This window comes from Rhineura floridana, chromosome 3 (assembly GCF_030035675.1).
Source record: "Rhineura floridana isolate rRhiFlo1 chromosome 3, rRhiFlo1.hap2, whole genome shotgun sequence".
Taxonomy (NCBI): domain Eukaryota; kingdom Metazoa; phylum Chordata; class Lepidosauria; order Squamata; family Rhineuridae; genus Rhineura; species Rhineura floridana.
The window spans coordinates 160,322,964-160,341,150 of NC_084482.1; the positions used below are offsets into that span (position 1 = coordinate 160,322,964).

The 18,187-nt window shown below is 43.2% G+C and overlaps 1 protein-coding gene across 3 annotated transcripts in view; it reads left to right on the forward strand.

Annotated features, from left to right (window-relative positions):
• RAD18 (RAD18 E3 ubiquitin protein ligase) overlaps positions 1-18,187 on the forward strand; it is a 230,678-nt gene that overhangs the window by 88,440 nt on the left and 124,051 nt on the right. For all 3 annotated transcript variants that reach the window (XM_061618523.1, XM_061618525.1, XM_061618524.1), the window contains exons 10-11: positions 6,614-6,745; positions 13,248-13,392. In XM_061618523.1, the coding sequence (XP_061474507.1) occupies positions 6,614-6,745; positions 13,248-13,392 (277 nt within the window). The remainder of the gene's footprint in view (positions 1-6,613; positions 6,746-13,247; positions 13,393-18,187) is intronic.

Below are 18,187 nucleotides of genomic sequence, written 5' to 3' on the forward strand. Positions count from 1 at the left end.
AATGTTTGATCATATATGAAGATGCTGAATTTAGACGATGGGTCATAGTTAAGTGGTAGAGCACATGCTTTGCATGCAGAAGACCCCAGGTTCATGCCCTGGTATCTCAAGTTAAAACTAGAACCAGGTAGCAGGCGATGGGAAATATTCCTATCTGAAGTCTTGGAGAACAGCTTGAAAGTCACAGTAGACAATGCTGAGACTGGTTCATCTAGCTGGATATTGTCTATTCTCAAAGACCTCAGGCAGGTAGATTTCCCCATCCTACTTTTAGCTTGAGAATATGGGATCTACAAATGTGCTGTACCACTAAGCTACGGCCCACCACATAAATTATCATTCAGAACCACTCTTCCCCCCCCCATTTGTCTGGAATCCATTTCCCTGTACCAGCAAGCCTAGCTTGCAGCTTGATCCAAATGCAAGATCTGCTGGGATGAGCAAATCTGGGCTGTCCCGGTTCAACCAGGGCTATAAGTCCCTTATCTTGGCTTAGCCAAAGATACATCAGGATAACAACCCAGCACAGCTAGGAATATGCTGTCTCAGCCAGCGGAATTTAAGCAGGCAGAACCTGTGCTGGTATGAGTCCCCAAAAACAGGGGTTCAAGGGATGTGATAGGGGTGGGAAGGGGAAATAAGAGACTTTCACCTGTCCCAAACCTCTTTCTTCTCAGTCATGTAACCTGGCAACCCAGCAGAACATACACCTGCAAAAAGGGTGGTATGAGCCTTTTTTAAAAAAGGCTTGTTTTTCCTCAGCAAGTCTCAGGCCAGCTTAGTTGGTAGCAGCTCCCCTCCTGAACCAAGTATGGAATAGGGGTCACTTGCACCAGCTACTTAGGATTGTTCTGTTAGTGTCATAAGTAGCTCATTTTTATTTCGTTAAAATCACTTGGCAATAGTAGAACTGGTACTTAAGCGTGAAGGATTTCTTTTTATTTTATTTTTTTGTTATGTAAATAAGATAGTTTGGCAGACTCTGTTGTGATATATTTTTAGTCTTGGGCATGCAGATTGTTCATTTTGGAGAGCCGAACATGCTGCTAGAGAGCCATAGCTAATTTATATGTTTGTTTATAACGTTCATGAAAACAGCAAATGTCACACTACAGCTTGTGCAAATGTTTTTCTTAACCTGCAGAATTGGTATATATAGTAGCGTCTAATTTTAGTTGATGTTTAAATTTGTTGAAATCATGAAAAGTGGAGAAATTTGTTCTGAAAACCATATTTATAGGGTTGTAGCCAGTGACATTGTCCTGTTAGCACAAGGATATCCGCATGTGCAATGAAATTTCCCTTCGCTCCTCTTCCAGCCCATCTGCTATGGTGATTTCCACCTGTTCCTTGAAAATCTCAGCGCACCTAATATGAGACTCCCAGTCATCTTCTGTCCAGACATTTATTAGGTCCACACCTGAACTCTACAGGATTCATATACTCAGCAGCTGCACAAAAATCCTATCTGACCTGTGAAGTGACCACTGTTATTTTAAACCAGGAATGGGGCACTTGTGGCCCTCTGTTGTTGGACTACAACTCCCATCAGCCCAGCCAATATTGCTAATAGTGATTAGATAAACTCCCAGTTAATGATGGGAGTTGAAATGCAACAACGTGGAGGGCTGCAGGCTCCCCATACCTGTTTTTAAGCCACTAGTGTGAGGCCAAAACTAAGAACGTGTGGCTAATATCCTTAGTAGAACTCAGTCAGATGGCAGTGTGGAGTAGTGAATAGAGTAGCTAGATTAGGACTGGAGAACCAAAGGTCCAAGTCAGCCATGAAGCCCTGCCTAACCTACGTTACGAAATTGTTGGGTAAAATGGAGGGGGGATGACCATGTACACTGCTTTGAGACATAGCCAGCTACTCTCTTAAGGCCAGAACAGGTGTGGCATGGAGATCCATGACCTGATTTCCCAAATGTTTTTTAAAGTTATTTTTTAAACTTATAAGCAACCGTCTTGGGTGGGTTGAAGCATCTGATTTCCATTTGAGTGATGACATTTCCCGCTGTGTGGTTTCTTCGATCAATATCTGTCCTGTACCACCAAACAGCTGACAGTCTCGGGGGGTGGGGGGAAGAGGCACAGTACAGATAACCTGTCTTTTCAACGCAGTGGGGATAATAGCCACTTTGGCTAGAAGTTTTCAGTCAGAAAAACAACACAGGTCCCTAATAATAAGCATTTTAAAAAAATGCAAATGTGGTTGAAAGCTCTCTACCATGAAACATATCTATTCCTTTAATTTAGGGAGAATTGATTCCTGGGTCCCAGTAGAATTAGTATGGCTGTTGATATTGTCAGTTGTTCTTCTGCATGATTCTCTAATAACCTACAGTTGTGTTACTAGGATAATATTCTCTCTCTCTCTCTCTCTCTCTCTCTCTCTCTCTCTCTCTCTCTCTCTCTCTCTCTCTCTCTCTCTCTCTCTCTCTCTCTCTCTCTCTCTCTCTCTCTCTCTCTCTCTCTCTCTCTCTCTCTCTCTCTCTCTCTCTCTGTGTGTGTGTGTGTGTGTGTGTGTGTGTGTGTGTGTGTGTGAACAATAGATAGTCACAGGAAAGAAGGATTACATCCTTGTTGGGTTGTTGTTTTTAATGCTTGTTTGTCAAATAGAGTGTGGCAAAAATATTTCATTTGCCTGTTTTTGGAATAAGCATCAAATAATGTAGCTTGCATATCTGTTTGCATTGTTTGGCATTCAGAAGTCTCTGGATGGGCTGTTTGGATGCATTTCTGAGGAGGCTTGGAGAATGTAGAGTATGTGCATTATGCTTCCATATAAAATATAGCTGTCATGTGAAGGCTTCTAAAGTGCCTTTTAAGTAAGTTGCTGACAGCAGCTACATCATTTCTTATCAGAATTATCATTAGTCAAATTGTTATTTTCTGTTTCATCAGAGACTCAGTCATCTCAAAGGTTCTTGGGTTTCTTTCTTGAGCACTCACTGTTTTGTTAATGAGTCTGAACTTTAAAATATATTTCTAAAATTTATTACATGCTGTGCTTTGGGATTCGGACTCTGTCAAAAGAAAAACAGTATTCTGTTCCAATTTGTTTATAATTTCAAAGATGTTCGTCTCCCAAACAAATATATACATACATTAAATAAATAAATGTGTCCTTGGACCACACCATATTTGATCATTCAGTATTTGTGAACACTAAAATTGCCTATAAACAGCAATTTGGGGGCCACCACTGAGAAGGCCCTCTCCCTTGTTGCCATTCTCCGAGCTTCCCTTGGAGTAGGCACCCGGAGGAGGGCCTTTGATCTTGAACGTAGTCTACAGGTGGGTTCATATTGGGAGAGGCGTTCCATCAGGTATTGTGGTCCCAAGCTGTGTAAGGCTTTAAAAGTCAAAACCAGCACCTTGAATCAAGCTCGGAAACATATAGGCAGCCAGTGCAAGCAGGCCGGAATCGGTTTTATATGTTCGGACCGTCTGGTCCCTGTTACCAATCTGGCCGCTGCGTTTTGCACAAGCTGCAGTTTCTGAACTGTCTTCAAAGGTAGCCCCACGTAGAGTGCATTGCAGTAATCTAGAGGTTACCAGAGCATGGACAACTGAAGCCAGGTTATCCCTGTCCAGATAGGGACGTAGTTGGGCCACCAACCGAAGCTGGTAGAAGGCCCTCCGTGCCACCGAGGCTACCTGAGCCTCAAGTGACAGAGATGATTCTAGGAGAACCCCCAAGCTACGAACCTGCTGCTTCAGGGGGAGTGCAACCCCATCCAGTACACTTTGAATATTGGAGGAAATGTTTCCTACATTAGAAGATTAAATCTCCTTTCAAATGTCAAGTTTTCATTCTTTTCCCTCCAGTGAATTAGAACTATATAAATGTAGATCTTGGTTGCGATCCAGAGCAGCAAGAGGAACATGTGGGGATGAACTAAGTACTCGGGGCAGTGTTTCACTTGTTGCTTTTTTGCACGGCTGAAGAGCATGTCCTTTTGGCAGTGGAAACTACTGTAAGAAAAACAAACGAACAATACACACAAGGGCTCTCTCTCTCTCTCTCTCTCTCTCTCTCTCTCTCTGTTTCCCTCACTAGTGCAGCAGAGTCTAAAATTGTCCTTAATGTCAACTAACTACAAAAATTACCATTCTGATTTCATTGTTCTCTGGGCATCACTGTTTGTTGGATATTCAAAGTTTGCCAACATCTAGTTATGCGATGGGGAAAAGGCAAATATTTTCTTTTGTTGAGTTTTCTTAAAAACCGTACATAAAGGCCCTTGATATAATCTCAAAAGAACTTACTGTGAAACAATTCAATTGAATTTTAATAATTTGAAGGGAATGAAGATGTGTACTGGTACTGCTTATTCCTCCTCATCGCTAAGAACTGCTGATATATTTTTGCAGAGATACTGAACATGCAAGACCATAATTCGGCATTCACCACATGGTTCATTCACTCTAATTTTACAGGTGCAACATGTTGCTTTCAGTCACTTTTCTGGCAGGTTCTTTTTTGTGATTCTGGGCTATAGTACCCCATGTTTCTTTGGATCCAGTTTGGTATCTCCAAGTTTTTTTATATCACACATTGTTAATGTGCTGGCACAAGTGGTAATTTGCTGCATCAGCTTTTGGAGGTAGATGTGCAAGGCCAGGCTCCTTTTTTTCAGTATAGATCTTTCTCTCATACATTTTTTATGTCAAGGTCTGGATTTTCATCGTCCCCCCCATACAGATGAGAGTACTTTGTGTATGATCTATGTCAGTTGAACTTTGGGGATGTGTTCTGTTTGCCTAAATAACAATGTCCAATTGCATTTTTTTTTTGGATTTGAGAAGGAGATGGAATATAGATGCGCTCCTCCATCCAAAAATGACTCTGGTTGTATCACAACCACTCATAGCATTACTTACAAGATCTGAACAGGGTCGTTTACAACAGATGCTATTGGAGGTCACTGATTCATAGGGTTGTCATAAGTTGCAATCGACTTGAAGGTACATAACACAAATACACCACTCCTATTGCATTTTCAGTAATACTGATTTTTTTCCAGCATGTTTTGTGGACTGCATCACTATGTTCCCATTTCTGTGATGTAAGACAAGGACCAGTATGTCTGTATCACCAGAAATGCCTCTCACATTGCTGTATTCTGCTAATTGTAGAGCGGCCTTTACAATGAGTATATGAACATCATTTTTTGGCATGGATCACAGTGTGACTGTTGTTCTTTAGGAATCTTCTGAGCATGCCCTCAAAGCACTGTTTATTATCCTGGTTTGAGAAAACCTGTCCTTTCCTCACAGTCACTGCTGACTTCTCAGCAAACTTCACAGCCACTGATGATTTCTTTGTATAGTGTAGGTGCTCTGTTTTCTTAATACTGGCAGTACTATGCCCATCAAAAACAACAACAGGTGGTTTCCATAGTGATGCTTAATATTGGTTCCAGCAGCATTGACTGTATCATCATTACTTGCACAAGGACAGTTTTGCACAGTTTTGTGTGTGTGCGCGTGCACTCCCATACTTTGTTTCTATGTATTTTGTGGTCTGATGGATATTTTGTGTACTACATATTGTGTAGAGCAGAACATATTTTTGTCTTTCAAATGAGTCCACAAAAGTACCTAGCCAGCAAAAAACCTTTTTCTAGTCTTTCTGATGAATGGCTAGCAGTATGGATTAGGATGCATCTGTTGCAGAGTAGTGAGATTAGATATTTGAGCGTCTGAGTGAGCTTTGTGTATTTGAAACTTTGCTAAAGATTACACCTTCCCTGGAATTAGTCAGAGACTTTAAGCTTTAAAATAAGAAATAACTATTCTGGAAGTACATACTTGATAGGAAAGAGTTCTACATCTAGCTAAGTTGGAGATGCAAACACTAAGTCTAGTGTTTGCCCTCATGCTTGGAGCAGAGGGAGAGACAAAGAGAAGATGTTTGCTCTCCCTCTCAAGAGAAAGAAGAAGGAAGGAGACCGGAAGATGTGGGTCAACATCCTAAGTATATCAGTCTAGCAGGAAGGGAGAGTCAGCAGGAGATCAAAGGATAGGTATTATCCTAGCAGTCAGGAGGTCTTCTCTCTAGCTACCCTTTTAACCCCATGCAGCCTCAACCCACGAGTTTGAGTTGAACCACATATTCCAACAGCATCTATAGCCTGGAAAAGGAGGAGGGAGCACCAACTGTTTCTGATTTTTTTAAAACAACTCCCCGCTGTGTTTGACTGGTAGTAATTGGTACTATAGGCAAGTGGCTGTTTACGAGTCTGCTTCGTATTATCTGGCATAATTGCTAACATCCACCAATTTGTTGTGAGGATCAGTTACTATGAATTGCTTTGGGTGAAAATGCACCAGAAATTATCAATGAATGATTCAGTAGTCAGAGAAGCCTTCGCTAACCTGGTGCCCTCCAGATATCGTTGGGCTACAACTCCGCTCCACCCCAACTAGCATGGCTTTATAATTCTGGAGCTGATAGGAGTTCTACTCCAACAACCTTTGGAGGGGACTGGGTGTGTGAAGAATGAATTAGAGGCATTGTACTGCTCATCAGCCTTTCAAGCCTTCATTGTGATACTACGCTTTCAGTTTGCTCCTAATGTGTCAGTGTGTTTTTGTTTTTCAGGGAAAAAACACAAAGCTGAATTTCAGCTTTTAATTGACCAAATGAATAAGAGAAAGAAAAACACAAGTCAAATAAAGGAGAAAGGATCAGAGCTGGAAGAAGCAACTGCTGAAGAACTACCTGTAGAGACTGGTATGCAGTGCTGATTAAGACAAATTAATGTTGGATACTAATATATATCATTTAATTGTTCAAAGCATGGAAGCAGAGCAGCTCTGCTGCAGTAGGTGTTCAAAACACCTGCCTAACTAAGCCAGATGGTTTTTTGGTTTATTCATGTATTCTAAACTGGATCTGGAAGGAAGTACTGAAGTCAGTAGGAAATGTGTATATGATTTTCCTTCAATATAAATATTGGCCATTAGCAATGTTTCGTTAGAATCCACTCTGTTTCAGATGCGAGCAAGTAAAACCACTTGTTTGAACCTTCAGGTTTTCTTACTTGCCCTTGAATTAGGAAGACACTTCTGCTTCTTACTTCTTGGACACTTTAACAGGATGGTTACATGTGTTGTATTTTATTTATTATTTATTTATTTATTTATTTATTTTATTTTATTAAGCTTATATACCGCCCGACTAGCAACAGCTCTCTGGGCGGTGAACATTAAAAATACAATAAAAATAACACAATACAGTATATCACAATACAAAACTGTACAAAAAACTGTACAGTCTAAAATCAAAATATAATAATTTAGGATTAACAGGAATTAAAATGCCTCAGAGAAGAGAAAGGTTTTAACCTGGCGCCGAAAAGATGATAGTGTCGGCGCCAGGCGCACCTCCTCGGGGAGACCATTCCATAGTTCGGGGGCCACCACTGAGAAGGCCCTAGATCTTGTCACCACTCTCCGGGCTTCCCTATGAGTCGGAACCCGGAGGAGGGCCTTCGTAGTAGACCGTAGTGTACGGGCCGGTTCATATCGGGAGAGGCGTTCCGACAGATATCGTGGTCCCGCGCCGTATAAGGCTTTATAGGTAAGTACCAACACTTTGAATCTGGCCCGGAAGCATATTGGAAGCCAGTGCAAACGGGCTAGCACAGGTGTTGTATGCTCAGACCGCTTAGTTCTTGTTAGCAGTCTGGCCGCCGCATTTTGCACTAGCTGTAGCTTCCGAATCGTCTTCAAAGGTAGCCCTACGTAAAGCGCATTGCAGTAGTCCAGACGCGAGGTTACCATAGCATGTACCACTGATGTGAGGTCCTCCTTACTCAGATAGGGATGTAGCTGGGCTACCAACCGAAGTTGGTAGAACGCATTCCGGGCCACCGAGGCTACATGAGCCTCAAGTGTGAGGGAAGAGTCTAAGATGACTCCCAGACTACGCACCTGTTCCTTTAGGGGGAGTGTAACCCCATCCAGGACAGGGTATATATCCACCATCCGATCAGAGAAACCATCCACCAACAGCATCTCAGTCTTATCAGGATTGAGTCTCAGTTTGTTAGTTCTCATCCAGTCCATTGTCGCAGCCAGGCAACGGTTCAGCACGTCGACTGCCTCACCTGAAGAAGATGTAAAGGAGAAGTAGAGCTGTGTGTCATCAGCATACTGATGACAACGCACTCCAAAACTCCTGATGACCGCCCCCAGCGGCTTCATATAAATGTTAAAAAGCATGGGAGACAGAACCGAACCCTGCGGGACCCCACATTGGAGAACCCACGGTGTCGAGCAATGTTCCCCAAGCACTATCTTCTGGAGACGACCCGCTAAGTAGGAGCGGAACCACTGTCAAGCAGTGCCTCCAACTCCCAACTCCGCAAGCCTCTCCAGAAGGATACCATGGTCGATGGTATCAAAAGCCGCTGAGAGGTCAAGGAGAATCAACAGAGTTACACTCCCTCTGTCTCTCTCCCGACATAGGTCATCAAACAGGGCGACCAAGGCAGTCTCAGTGCCGAAACCGGGCCTGAAACCCGATTGAAATGGATCTAGATAATCAGTTTCATCCAATAGCGCCTGGAGCTGGTCAGCAACCACACGTTCCAGGATCTTGCCCAGGAACGGAACATTGGCTACTGGTCTGCAGCTGCTGAAATCCTCTGGGTCCAGGGAAGGCTTTTTCAGGAGTGGTCTCACTGCCGCCTCTTTCAGTTTTAGTACATTGTTGATTTAAGGCGAAGGGGTGAATAAGATGTTCTTATTTTGATGATCCTTAGTCAACATAGAATAAAATAGAAGTCATTCTGAATAAACTTTTTTTTGGTTTCAGGGCTGGTTCACACACACATCAACTGGAGAGCCTATATGTTCACTATTATTTATTTTTATTTATTTATTAGATTTATATCCTGCTCTTCTTCCCCATAGGAGCCCAGAGCAGCAAACAAAAGCACTAAAAACACTCTAAAACATCATAAAAACAGAATTTAAAATATATTAAAACAAAACATGTTTAAAAACATCTTTTTTTAAAAAAAAGCTTTAAAAACATCTTTTTTAAAAAAAAACTTATAAAACATATTAAAAAGCAATTCCAACACAGATGGAGAAAGGGATAAGGTCTCTATTTGAAAGGCTTACTGAAAGAGGAAGATCTGCAGTACGCACCAGAAAGATAACAGAGATGGTGCCTGTCTGATATTTAAGGGGAGCGAATTCCAAAGGGTGGGTGCCATTACACTAAAGGTCTGCTTCCTAGGTTGTGCAGAATGGACCTTCTGATAAGATGGTATCTGCAGGAGGCCCTCACCTGCAGAGCACAGTGATCAACTGGGTATATAAGGGATAAGACGATATTTCAGGTATCCTGACCAGTTATCTGAACTCGGGAACCACTAACCTATAGTGTCTCCATCTTGCTAGGATTCAGATTCAGTTTATTGGCCATCATCCAGCTCACCACTGAGTCCAGGCATCATTCCAGGGCTTGCACGGTCTCTCCCGATTCAGATGTTACAGAGAAATAGAGCTGGGTATCATCAGCGTACTGCTGACACCTTGCCTCAGATCTCCTGATGACCTCTCCCAAGGGCTTCATATAGATGTTAAACAGCATGGGGGACAAGATTGTACCCTGCGCCACCCCACAGCACCACTGCCAGGGGACTGAAAGACAATCACCCAATGCTATTTTCTGAAAACAACCCTGGAGATAGGATTGGAACCACTGTAAAACAGTGCCTCCAATACCCATCTCACCAAGTTGGCCCAGAAGAATACCATGGTCAATGGTATCAAAAGCCGCTGAGAGATCAAGTACGAATAACAGAGTTGCTCTCCCCCTGTCCTTCTCCCAATACAGATCATCCATCAGGGTGACCTCCCTTAAAAAGGGGGTATTTACAACCGGGCAGTAGTTGTCACCAACCAATGGGTCCAGGGTGAGCTTTCTCAGGTCGGATGACCGCCTCTTTCAGGGTGGCTCGAACCACTCCTTCTTACAATGACACATTGACCACACTCTGGATCCACTCAAACCCCCTCAGCAAGATTTAATAAGGCAGGATGGTCAAAGGTCAAGAGGACATGTTGCTGGCCACATTGTTGCAAGCACCTTGTCCATGTCATAAGGCTGCATCAACTGAAACTGATCCCAAGAAGTTGCAACAGACATTGCACTGGACACCGCACTGGAGACTACAGTAGATGTGGATGGGGCATCAAGATTGCTACGGACATTGGTACTTTACCCTCAATGTGCCTTGCAAACAATTCACAGTGGGCCTCCGAAGGGTCTAAAATTCAATTTCCTGGAGTTGATGTCAACAGATCCCTGACAATATGGAAAAGCTCCACTGAATGATTACTTGAGGATGCGATGGTGGCAGAGAAGTGGGCCTTCTTCGCTGCCCTTACCACCATACAGTAGGCATGGTTATAATGTTTTACTCATGCCCGATCAGCCTCACAGCACGTCTTTCGCCATTTGTACCAAGGTGCAAACTGGACTCCACAATGCTGGAGAGGGTGCTCAGGGCTAATTGTGTCAAGAGCCTGACGTGTCTTGCTGTTCCACAGCGTGACAAGGGCTTCAACAGGGTCACCTGCTCTATCTACTGGGAACTCCCCCAGGATATTCAGGAATCCTGTGATTCCATTAGTCTCTGGGGACAAACCATCTTAATCTGTCCGTCACTCCTGCAGGGAAGGATTGGAGCCCTATGTCTAAACTTCAGCAGGAAGTGGTCTGACCATGGGGTGACATCCGCCCTTCCATTTCCAGACCACCCCTTCCTCCATCTGGAATAAAAGCCAATTCAAGGGTGTGCCCTCCCCTATGCTTTGGGCCAGTGACAACTTGAGGCAGCCTCATGGTCATCATGGTGGCCATGAAGTCCCGAGCCGGAACATTAGAAGCAGCCTCAGCATGGACATTGAAATCACCCAGGGCTATCGTTCTGGGCTCCTCCAATACCACAGCTAAGATGGCCTCCGCCAGCTTGCTCAGAGAAGCTGTCATGCAGCAGGGTGGATGGTACACCAGTAGCAACTCTAGTTTACTGTCTCCTTGGTCTGATACCAGGTGCAGGCCCTCACAGCCAACTCCAAGACAGAGTGGTTTCCTAGTGACAGAGATGGAAATTCTGTAGATCACAGCAACTCCTCTCACCCGACCCTGCAGCCTGTGCTGGTGTTGCGCCGGGTATCCAGGTGGGCAAAGCTGGGTCAAATCAACCCATCCCAGCTGGCCCACCTAGGTCTCAGTAATGCACAGCAAATCAGCATCTTCATCCATGATCAGATGGATGAGTGTGGTCTTATTGTGTGCCATTAAACAACAGCACACATGGGCCAGTGGGCACAGCAGATGAGCAACGACGAACCCATCCATGAGAGGACTGGGAGAGAGGAACTAGGCGTAGATAGCCTTCCCTTATCTTCTATGGTAGTTCATCTCCTCTCTGTGGCTATACCTCCCTCTACCCATGATCACTGAAATTGGGGTGGCATCACCCATCTTCCTCTTTACTAAGACTCCTCCTAAACACCTGATATGGACACAAGAGCCCACCAACAAAACCTACCTGAACCAGTTATCCTAGTAGGCCTCTGACAGAATTTGGAACAGTCATACCCACTCAGTATCTTTCTCCCAAGGTACATATACTCCACCCTGTCTCACACCCAGGGAGGGCGAGCCTTCTGCCAGTTGCAGACTCTTACTCTGAAGGCATCTGGCAAATTAATAGAAAGCTTGTAGAAGACTTTCTATATGCATCAGTGATGGTTGTTTTCTCTTTAGTAACCATAGACAAAATGGAAATGGACTGCCTTCAAGTCGATCCCGATTTATGGCTACCCTATGAATAGGGTTTTCATAAGCGGTATTCAGAAGGGGTTTACCATTGCCTCCCTCTGAGGCTAGTCCTCCCCAGCTGGCTAGGGCCTGCTCAGCTTGCCACAGCTGCACAAGCCAGTCCGCAACTGCCAGCTGGGGGGAAACTGGGCTCCTTGGGACTCTGCAGCTTGCCCACGGCTGCACAGGTGGCAGGGCACGTAACTGTGGGAGTGATCTTTAGCTGGGCCTTGACATCCAGGAGACACGAGCGGGGATTTGAAGTCACAGACTCTGGACTCCCAGCCTGGCTCTCCTCCCTGCTGTGCTATACCAATAGAGTAATTAATTCTGTTCAGCCAGAATGAATGAAAAATCATACCTAAGCCATTGAGATCTACTGTGTGGGTTTGGACCTCTGATATTCCAGTTCAGTTATGAACTTCCTTGGCAAGTTCTAGCAAGGTATTTCTGTCATGGCAAGAAACTCTGTCTTGGTTCTCCAGCTGTAAAGTAGAGATCATAATGATCCGCCCAACAAGATTTTTTTATGAGGAAAAAATATCAATATTCTGTGTTGTTTCCTTGGCTTGGATTCTAACTTCCACTCCCAGCTTTTTTGCCTTCCTGTTTCCATTGCAGTCCCCTCTGCCTCCTTGAAAAGCTGCTCCTGAAGGATGGGGGCTCTCTAAAATGGCATGGGATGAGGGATTGATGTTGATTGGGGAAACTGGTGAAAATCACAGATATTTCATTGTCTGAGTAAAAGTACCTTCTATTCATGCAACTGTGTGCTTGTATCCAAGCCTTTGTGTATTAATTGTGATATGTAGATAGTTAGCTATAACAATTATAAAGATGCATTTGCTTTATTGAAGAGCACCCAGATAACATTTGAATCACAAAGCTTTCAACATCCTGTGGCTTCTGTGTTAAGTGAATATGAGGAGGATAATTCATGGTCATCACTGAGAGATGGAGCAGCTTTTTTTTTTGCAGGCTTTCTAATTTCTCTAAGATGATGTATCATCTTGCAATTTGAAAAATCATTTCTCTCACTCACATAGACACACATGCATATAACTTGCTCTGATTGGCTGGTTTTTTTGAGGGGGGCAACATGCATCAGAGAAATCCATTCCTTGTACTTCCTTCTTTTATTTTAACCCCTTGCCTCTGGATATATATATCTGAAACACTTGTTGAGATTTTGCTGTAAGTACAGCAGAGTGTGGACTTTTAAAGGGCTCTGCAATGTGCAAGCCACAAAAGCCCAGTGTTTTCTTCTTAGCATGTTCTAGTTATATACAGAAGTACACAGGTATATTGCAATAAAAAAATCAATTGAACCATCACTGCCAATTTACTTTCATTTGGGTTGTGCTGTTTCCCTACCCACCCACCCCAGGAGAAAAACGAAGTGTTGAAGAGCAAGCAGATTGGATCTCCAAAACAGACACTCTTGATTGTGGAAGAAGCCAATCTCTTGATTGGTCTGAAGTCAAACAATTGTCTTCTACCTCCTCCTATCAGTCATTTGAATCTTCGAACAGGTTTGTTTGCATGAAAACCTTTTTGTGTGTGTCTTGCCTTTTGTCATTGCAGGGCATGGGAGCAAAAGTGTAAAAAGAATACTAATTGTGAGATGACAGACCTCCAAAACTGTATGATACTTCCCACTCACACTCCTCCCCAAATACACCTTTTTCATACTTTTATGGTCCCTATAACCCTCACTAACCATCACTTGGAATTTGTTGCTCCTTTCCTGCCTTTTCACCTGTCAATAAGCCAAAGCTGTTTCTAGCAAGGTGACAAAATAGTCGATTCTGCTTCATCCTTTTATCATTTGACTTTTTCAACCTTTTGGCATTTGTCTCCTGCTTATGGAAAAAAATGTTACCATATGGCATTATGATGGGATATTTGATTTTGTTTTTTTGTTAAAAAACAGTTGTTACCTATCAGATAGCTACTTTAGGCAGACTTGGCATTCGTGGCTTTCTGCTCTTTGAACAACAGAGTTTCATGCCACATCATAATCTGCTTTTGGAAGTGTCCTTATGTTCAAATGCCATGTGGCATTGTGGGCTGCTCTTTAAGAAGCATAAGTCCAAAATGTCCTTGGCTCCTAGAATTCATTGTGAGTGCTATGGATTTCAGCCAGTAGTTTCTTTCCACTTGCAAGTGGATTTAAGGGCATTAAACTATAATCTGTTCCACGAATAGGCTGTGTTCAACTTGGAGGCAATTTCAAAGGTTCCTAAGAATAGGCTGCGTTATATCAAGTCAGACCACTAATCTTTCAAGCTCAATATTATTTACATGAGGGTAAGGAATTGGTGGTCTTCCAGAGTTGTTGTTAGACTCCAGCTCTCAGTGTCTCTGACCACTGCCCATGCTGGCTTTGGCTGATGGCAATTCAGTCCAGCAGGGCCTCTTGTCAGATGGGTAGAAAGGGTCCATTTCTACCTGCTCTGGGGTCACCAGAATATGTTTCTACATGGTCTAGAAAAAGTTCCCCCTTTAGGATGCACACCTTAACTTGGTGAGGGGGTTTGAGAGCGTTGAAGAAGCTGAGAGCAATGCCATCAGGAGTCTAGACCAAGAGGCTAGACTCCTAGCATGGTCACCCAAGGCAGAATGGTCAAAGCTGAGACACCAGACTAAGATGCATCCAAACTCAGAGGACGGCAATGGTAAACCACCTCTGAATACCTCTTACCACAAAAACCCTCCAAAATGGAGACAACAGTCAAGAAATCAGAAGGAGGCTAGGACTGGGGAGGGCAGCTATGAGAGAACTAGAAAAGGTCCTCAAATGCACAGGTGTATCACTGAACACTAAAGTCAGGATCATTCAGACCATAGTATTCCCCATTTCTATGTATGGATGTGAAAGTTGGACAGTGAAAAAAGCGAATAAGAGAAAAATGAATTCATTTGAAATGTGGTGTTGGAGGAGAGTTTTGTGCATACCACGGACTGCGAAAAACACAAATAATTGGGTGTTAGAACAAATTAAACCAGAACTGTCACTAGAAGCCAAAGTGATGAAACTGAGGTTACCATATGTTGGACACATAATGAGAAGACATGATTCAGTAGAAAAGACAATAATGCTGGGAAAAACAGAAGGGAGTAGAAAAAGAGGAAGACCAAACAAGAGATTGATTGATTTCATAAAGGAAGCCACAGACCTGAACTTACAAGAACTGAACAGGGCGGTTCATGACAGGTGCTGTTGGAGGTCACTGATTCATAGGGTCGCCATACGTCATAATCAACTTGAAGGCGCATAACAACCTTCCTGCAATTTCTGAGAAATGAGCTACCCTGCTGCTCCAAGTCCCCACCCCTTCAGGTTCTAGCCAATGAGTTAAGTCAGAGCTGTGATTGATGAATGAGCACCAAGAATCAAAAGGTGCTGTTTTCTCCTCTTCTGTATTTTTCTTTCTGGCTTCTGGCTTCTGTCTCCTTGCAATCTGAGATCAAGTACTCCCTATGAGTTATTCTCTGCAGATTCTATTACACAGTAAATGTAGGGTGGGTGTTGAAGAATTTCCCACCCTCACACAAAATGGCAAATGCAAACTGAACTCTTTGCAAAGAGACTTAGGACTTAAATTCCAGGCACTTGTTAAGAATTTACCATATAATTAATTTACAGTATAATGTGTCTACTCAGAAGTAAGTCTCTTTGTGTTTAATGCGGCTTCCTCCCAGGTAAGTGGGTACAGGATTGCAGCCCAGGCTTTCTTGTGAGAAAGGGGCAGAGTAGGGTCCATGGTGAGAGGGCCCCTTGTGCACAACAACATGGAAGTAAGCTCACTTGAATGCAATTGGGAGCATTTAAACACACAATAATCATGCCGGATGGGTTGAAGCCTGGAGGTATACTAAGTGGGGGTGGGGATGGAGAACAAAACATGCTCCTTTATGAAGATGCATCACTTTGGTTCCAGGAAGCAATTTTTGAAGCCTATAGTACAAGCATTAAGTCCCCTTTTGCAGCCATTTTATACCTCCTATATCTTCACAACTACCATGTGAGGTAGGTTTGGCTGAGAGTTGATGAGTGGCCCAAGGCAGGAAGTAAGCACAACAGTGGTGAGCTCACTGAGTTTAAAATGTGAAACTGTATGTTCTCTCTCTCTCTCTCTCTCTCTCTCTCTCTGTGTGTGTGTGTGTGTGTGTGTGTATAAAGGCTAGCAAACTGGCTTATCTTGTAAAAAAATCAGGAGTGTAATGTAGCAATCAAAACATGGAGGATGGTGGATGCCTGCCTGCTTTCCTGGCTTTGTGTGTGTTAGTGTCTCATCACCTTTTTTACCTGTGCTATATATATATTTAATATATATCAAGCTGTCCAAATGTTTTGTTGCTGTCGTTTTTACGGCATGGAGCAGTGGAGTAGAGAGAAATGTTCACTGTGTGCTTCATAATTGTTATCCAATCTCTTGGTGTGCTTTTCCCCCCTATGGAAATAACTGCAGTGCCATGGGTAGGTGGGTGGTTAAGTTGACTGTAGCAGCAATTTCCAGGGAGGGGTGATGAGTTGCTTTCCCAGACATGGGGGGAATATGGGGTTTTTTGGGGATGTGTTGGTGCTGCTGGCATAAACACTTAAATGGGTTGTTGCTGTTCAGAGAGGTTCAGAAAAGGGCAACGAAAGTAATCAAGGGGATAGAGCAACTTCCCTGTGAGGAAAGGTTGTAGCATTTGGATTTTTTAGGTTAAAGAAAAGTCAAGTAAGAGGCGATGAAGTGATAGAAGTGTATAAAATTAGGCATGGCATAGAAAAAGTGGATAGAGAAAGGTTTGTCTTCCTCTCTCATCACATTAGAAATCATGGACATCCAATGAAGCTGAAAGTTGGAAGATTCAGGACAGACAAAAGAAAGTACTTCTTGACACAGTGGATAGTTGAACTGTGAAATTTGCTCCGACAGGAGGCAGTGATGGCCATCAACTAGGAAGGCTTTAAAAGAGGATTGGACAAATTCATGGAGGATAAGGCTATCAATGGCTACTAGCCATGATGGCTATGCTGTGCCTCCATTCCGAGTCAGCACACTTCTAAATAGCAGTTGCTGGAAACCAGAGGAAGGGAGAGTGCTCTTGCACTCATTGTAGGTTTCCCATAGGCATCTGGTTGGCCATTGTGAGAACAGAATGGTTGACTAGATGGGCCATCGGCCTGATCCAGCAGGCTCTTCTGTTCTTGAAGAGATTCAGGTAGTGTACATGGTTATCTCCCTTCCCATTTTATCCTCACAGAAGCCTGTGAGGTATGTTAGGCTATGGAATTGGCACAGGGGCATCAAGTGAACTTCATGGCTGAATGGGGATTTCAAATCCTTTTTTCTTCAAAAAGAACAAAACACCTTGTAGTTATTGTGAAGTAAATAGATAACCATTACGAATGAACATTCACTAGAAAAGACAGTAATGCTGGGAAAAACAGAGGGGAGTAGAAAAAGAGGAAGACCAAACAAGAGATGGATTGATTTCATAAAGGAAGCCACAGACCTGAACAGGGTGGTTCATGACAGGATGCTGTTGGAGGTCACTGATTTGTAATCGAGTTGAAGGCACATAACAACAATGAACAAATGAACATGGTGCTTGGTTTTAACTCCTTAAGACTTAAATTTATCCAAGAATAAGCATCACCTTTGACCCCCTCTATCTGAAATATCATGCCTGGTCTTGCACTGAATGTAGTATTTCTTATGCAAATTTGCATAGATATTAGCAGAGATTGTCAACAGTCTGAGATGCGTGTGTGCCAGTGTGTGTGTTTATCTAAATGGCAGGCTTTTACCCTGCATTGAGATCACTGAGACTTAAGACTTAGTAAAATAAGAAAAGCTACTTTCTTTATAGAAATACATAGTAGATAGAAAAGGCATACCTAGTTCTAACTAAGTTGGAGGTGCAATGCTCAGACATGGGTATTGCCCTCATGGCTCAGGAGAGAGAGCAGAGACAAAGAGAAGAAGGAAAGGGAGGAAGGAGAAGGGGCAGATAAGCGTCCCTAAGCATATCAGTCTGCGATGGAAGGAAGTCAGTCAGAGTATCACAGGTAAAGGTAGTCAAGCCTAGCCATCTGGAGGACCCTAACTCTGTCTCCCTTCTGGAACATAAACGAAAGAACACATTTTGTTTTTAAATTGTTTTTAATGTTGTATTTTAAAATTGTTGTAACCCGCCCTGGGTTTTTTGGGTGAAGGGTGGGTAATAGATTATGATGATGATAACAACTAATTTACAGCTCATTATACTTGCATACATGGCCACATTCACACCATAATTCCACTATTATTCCACTTTAAACAATGAGGA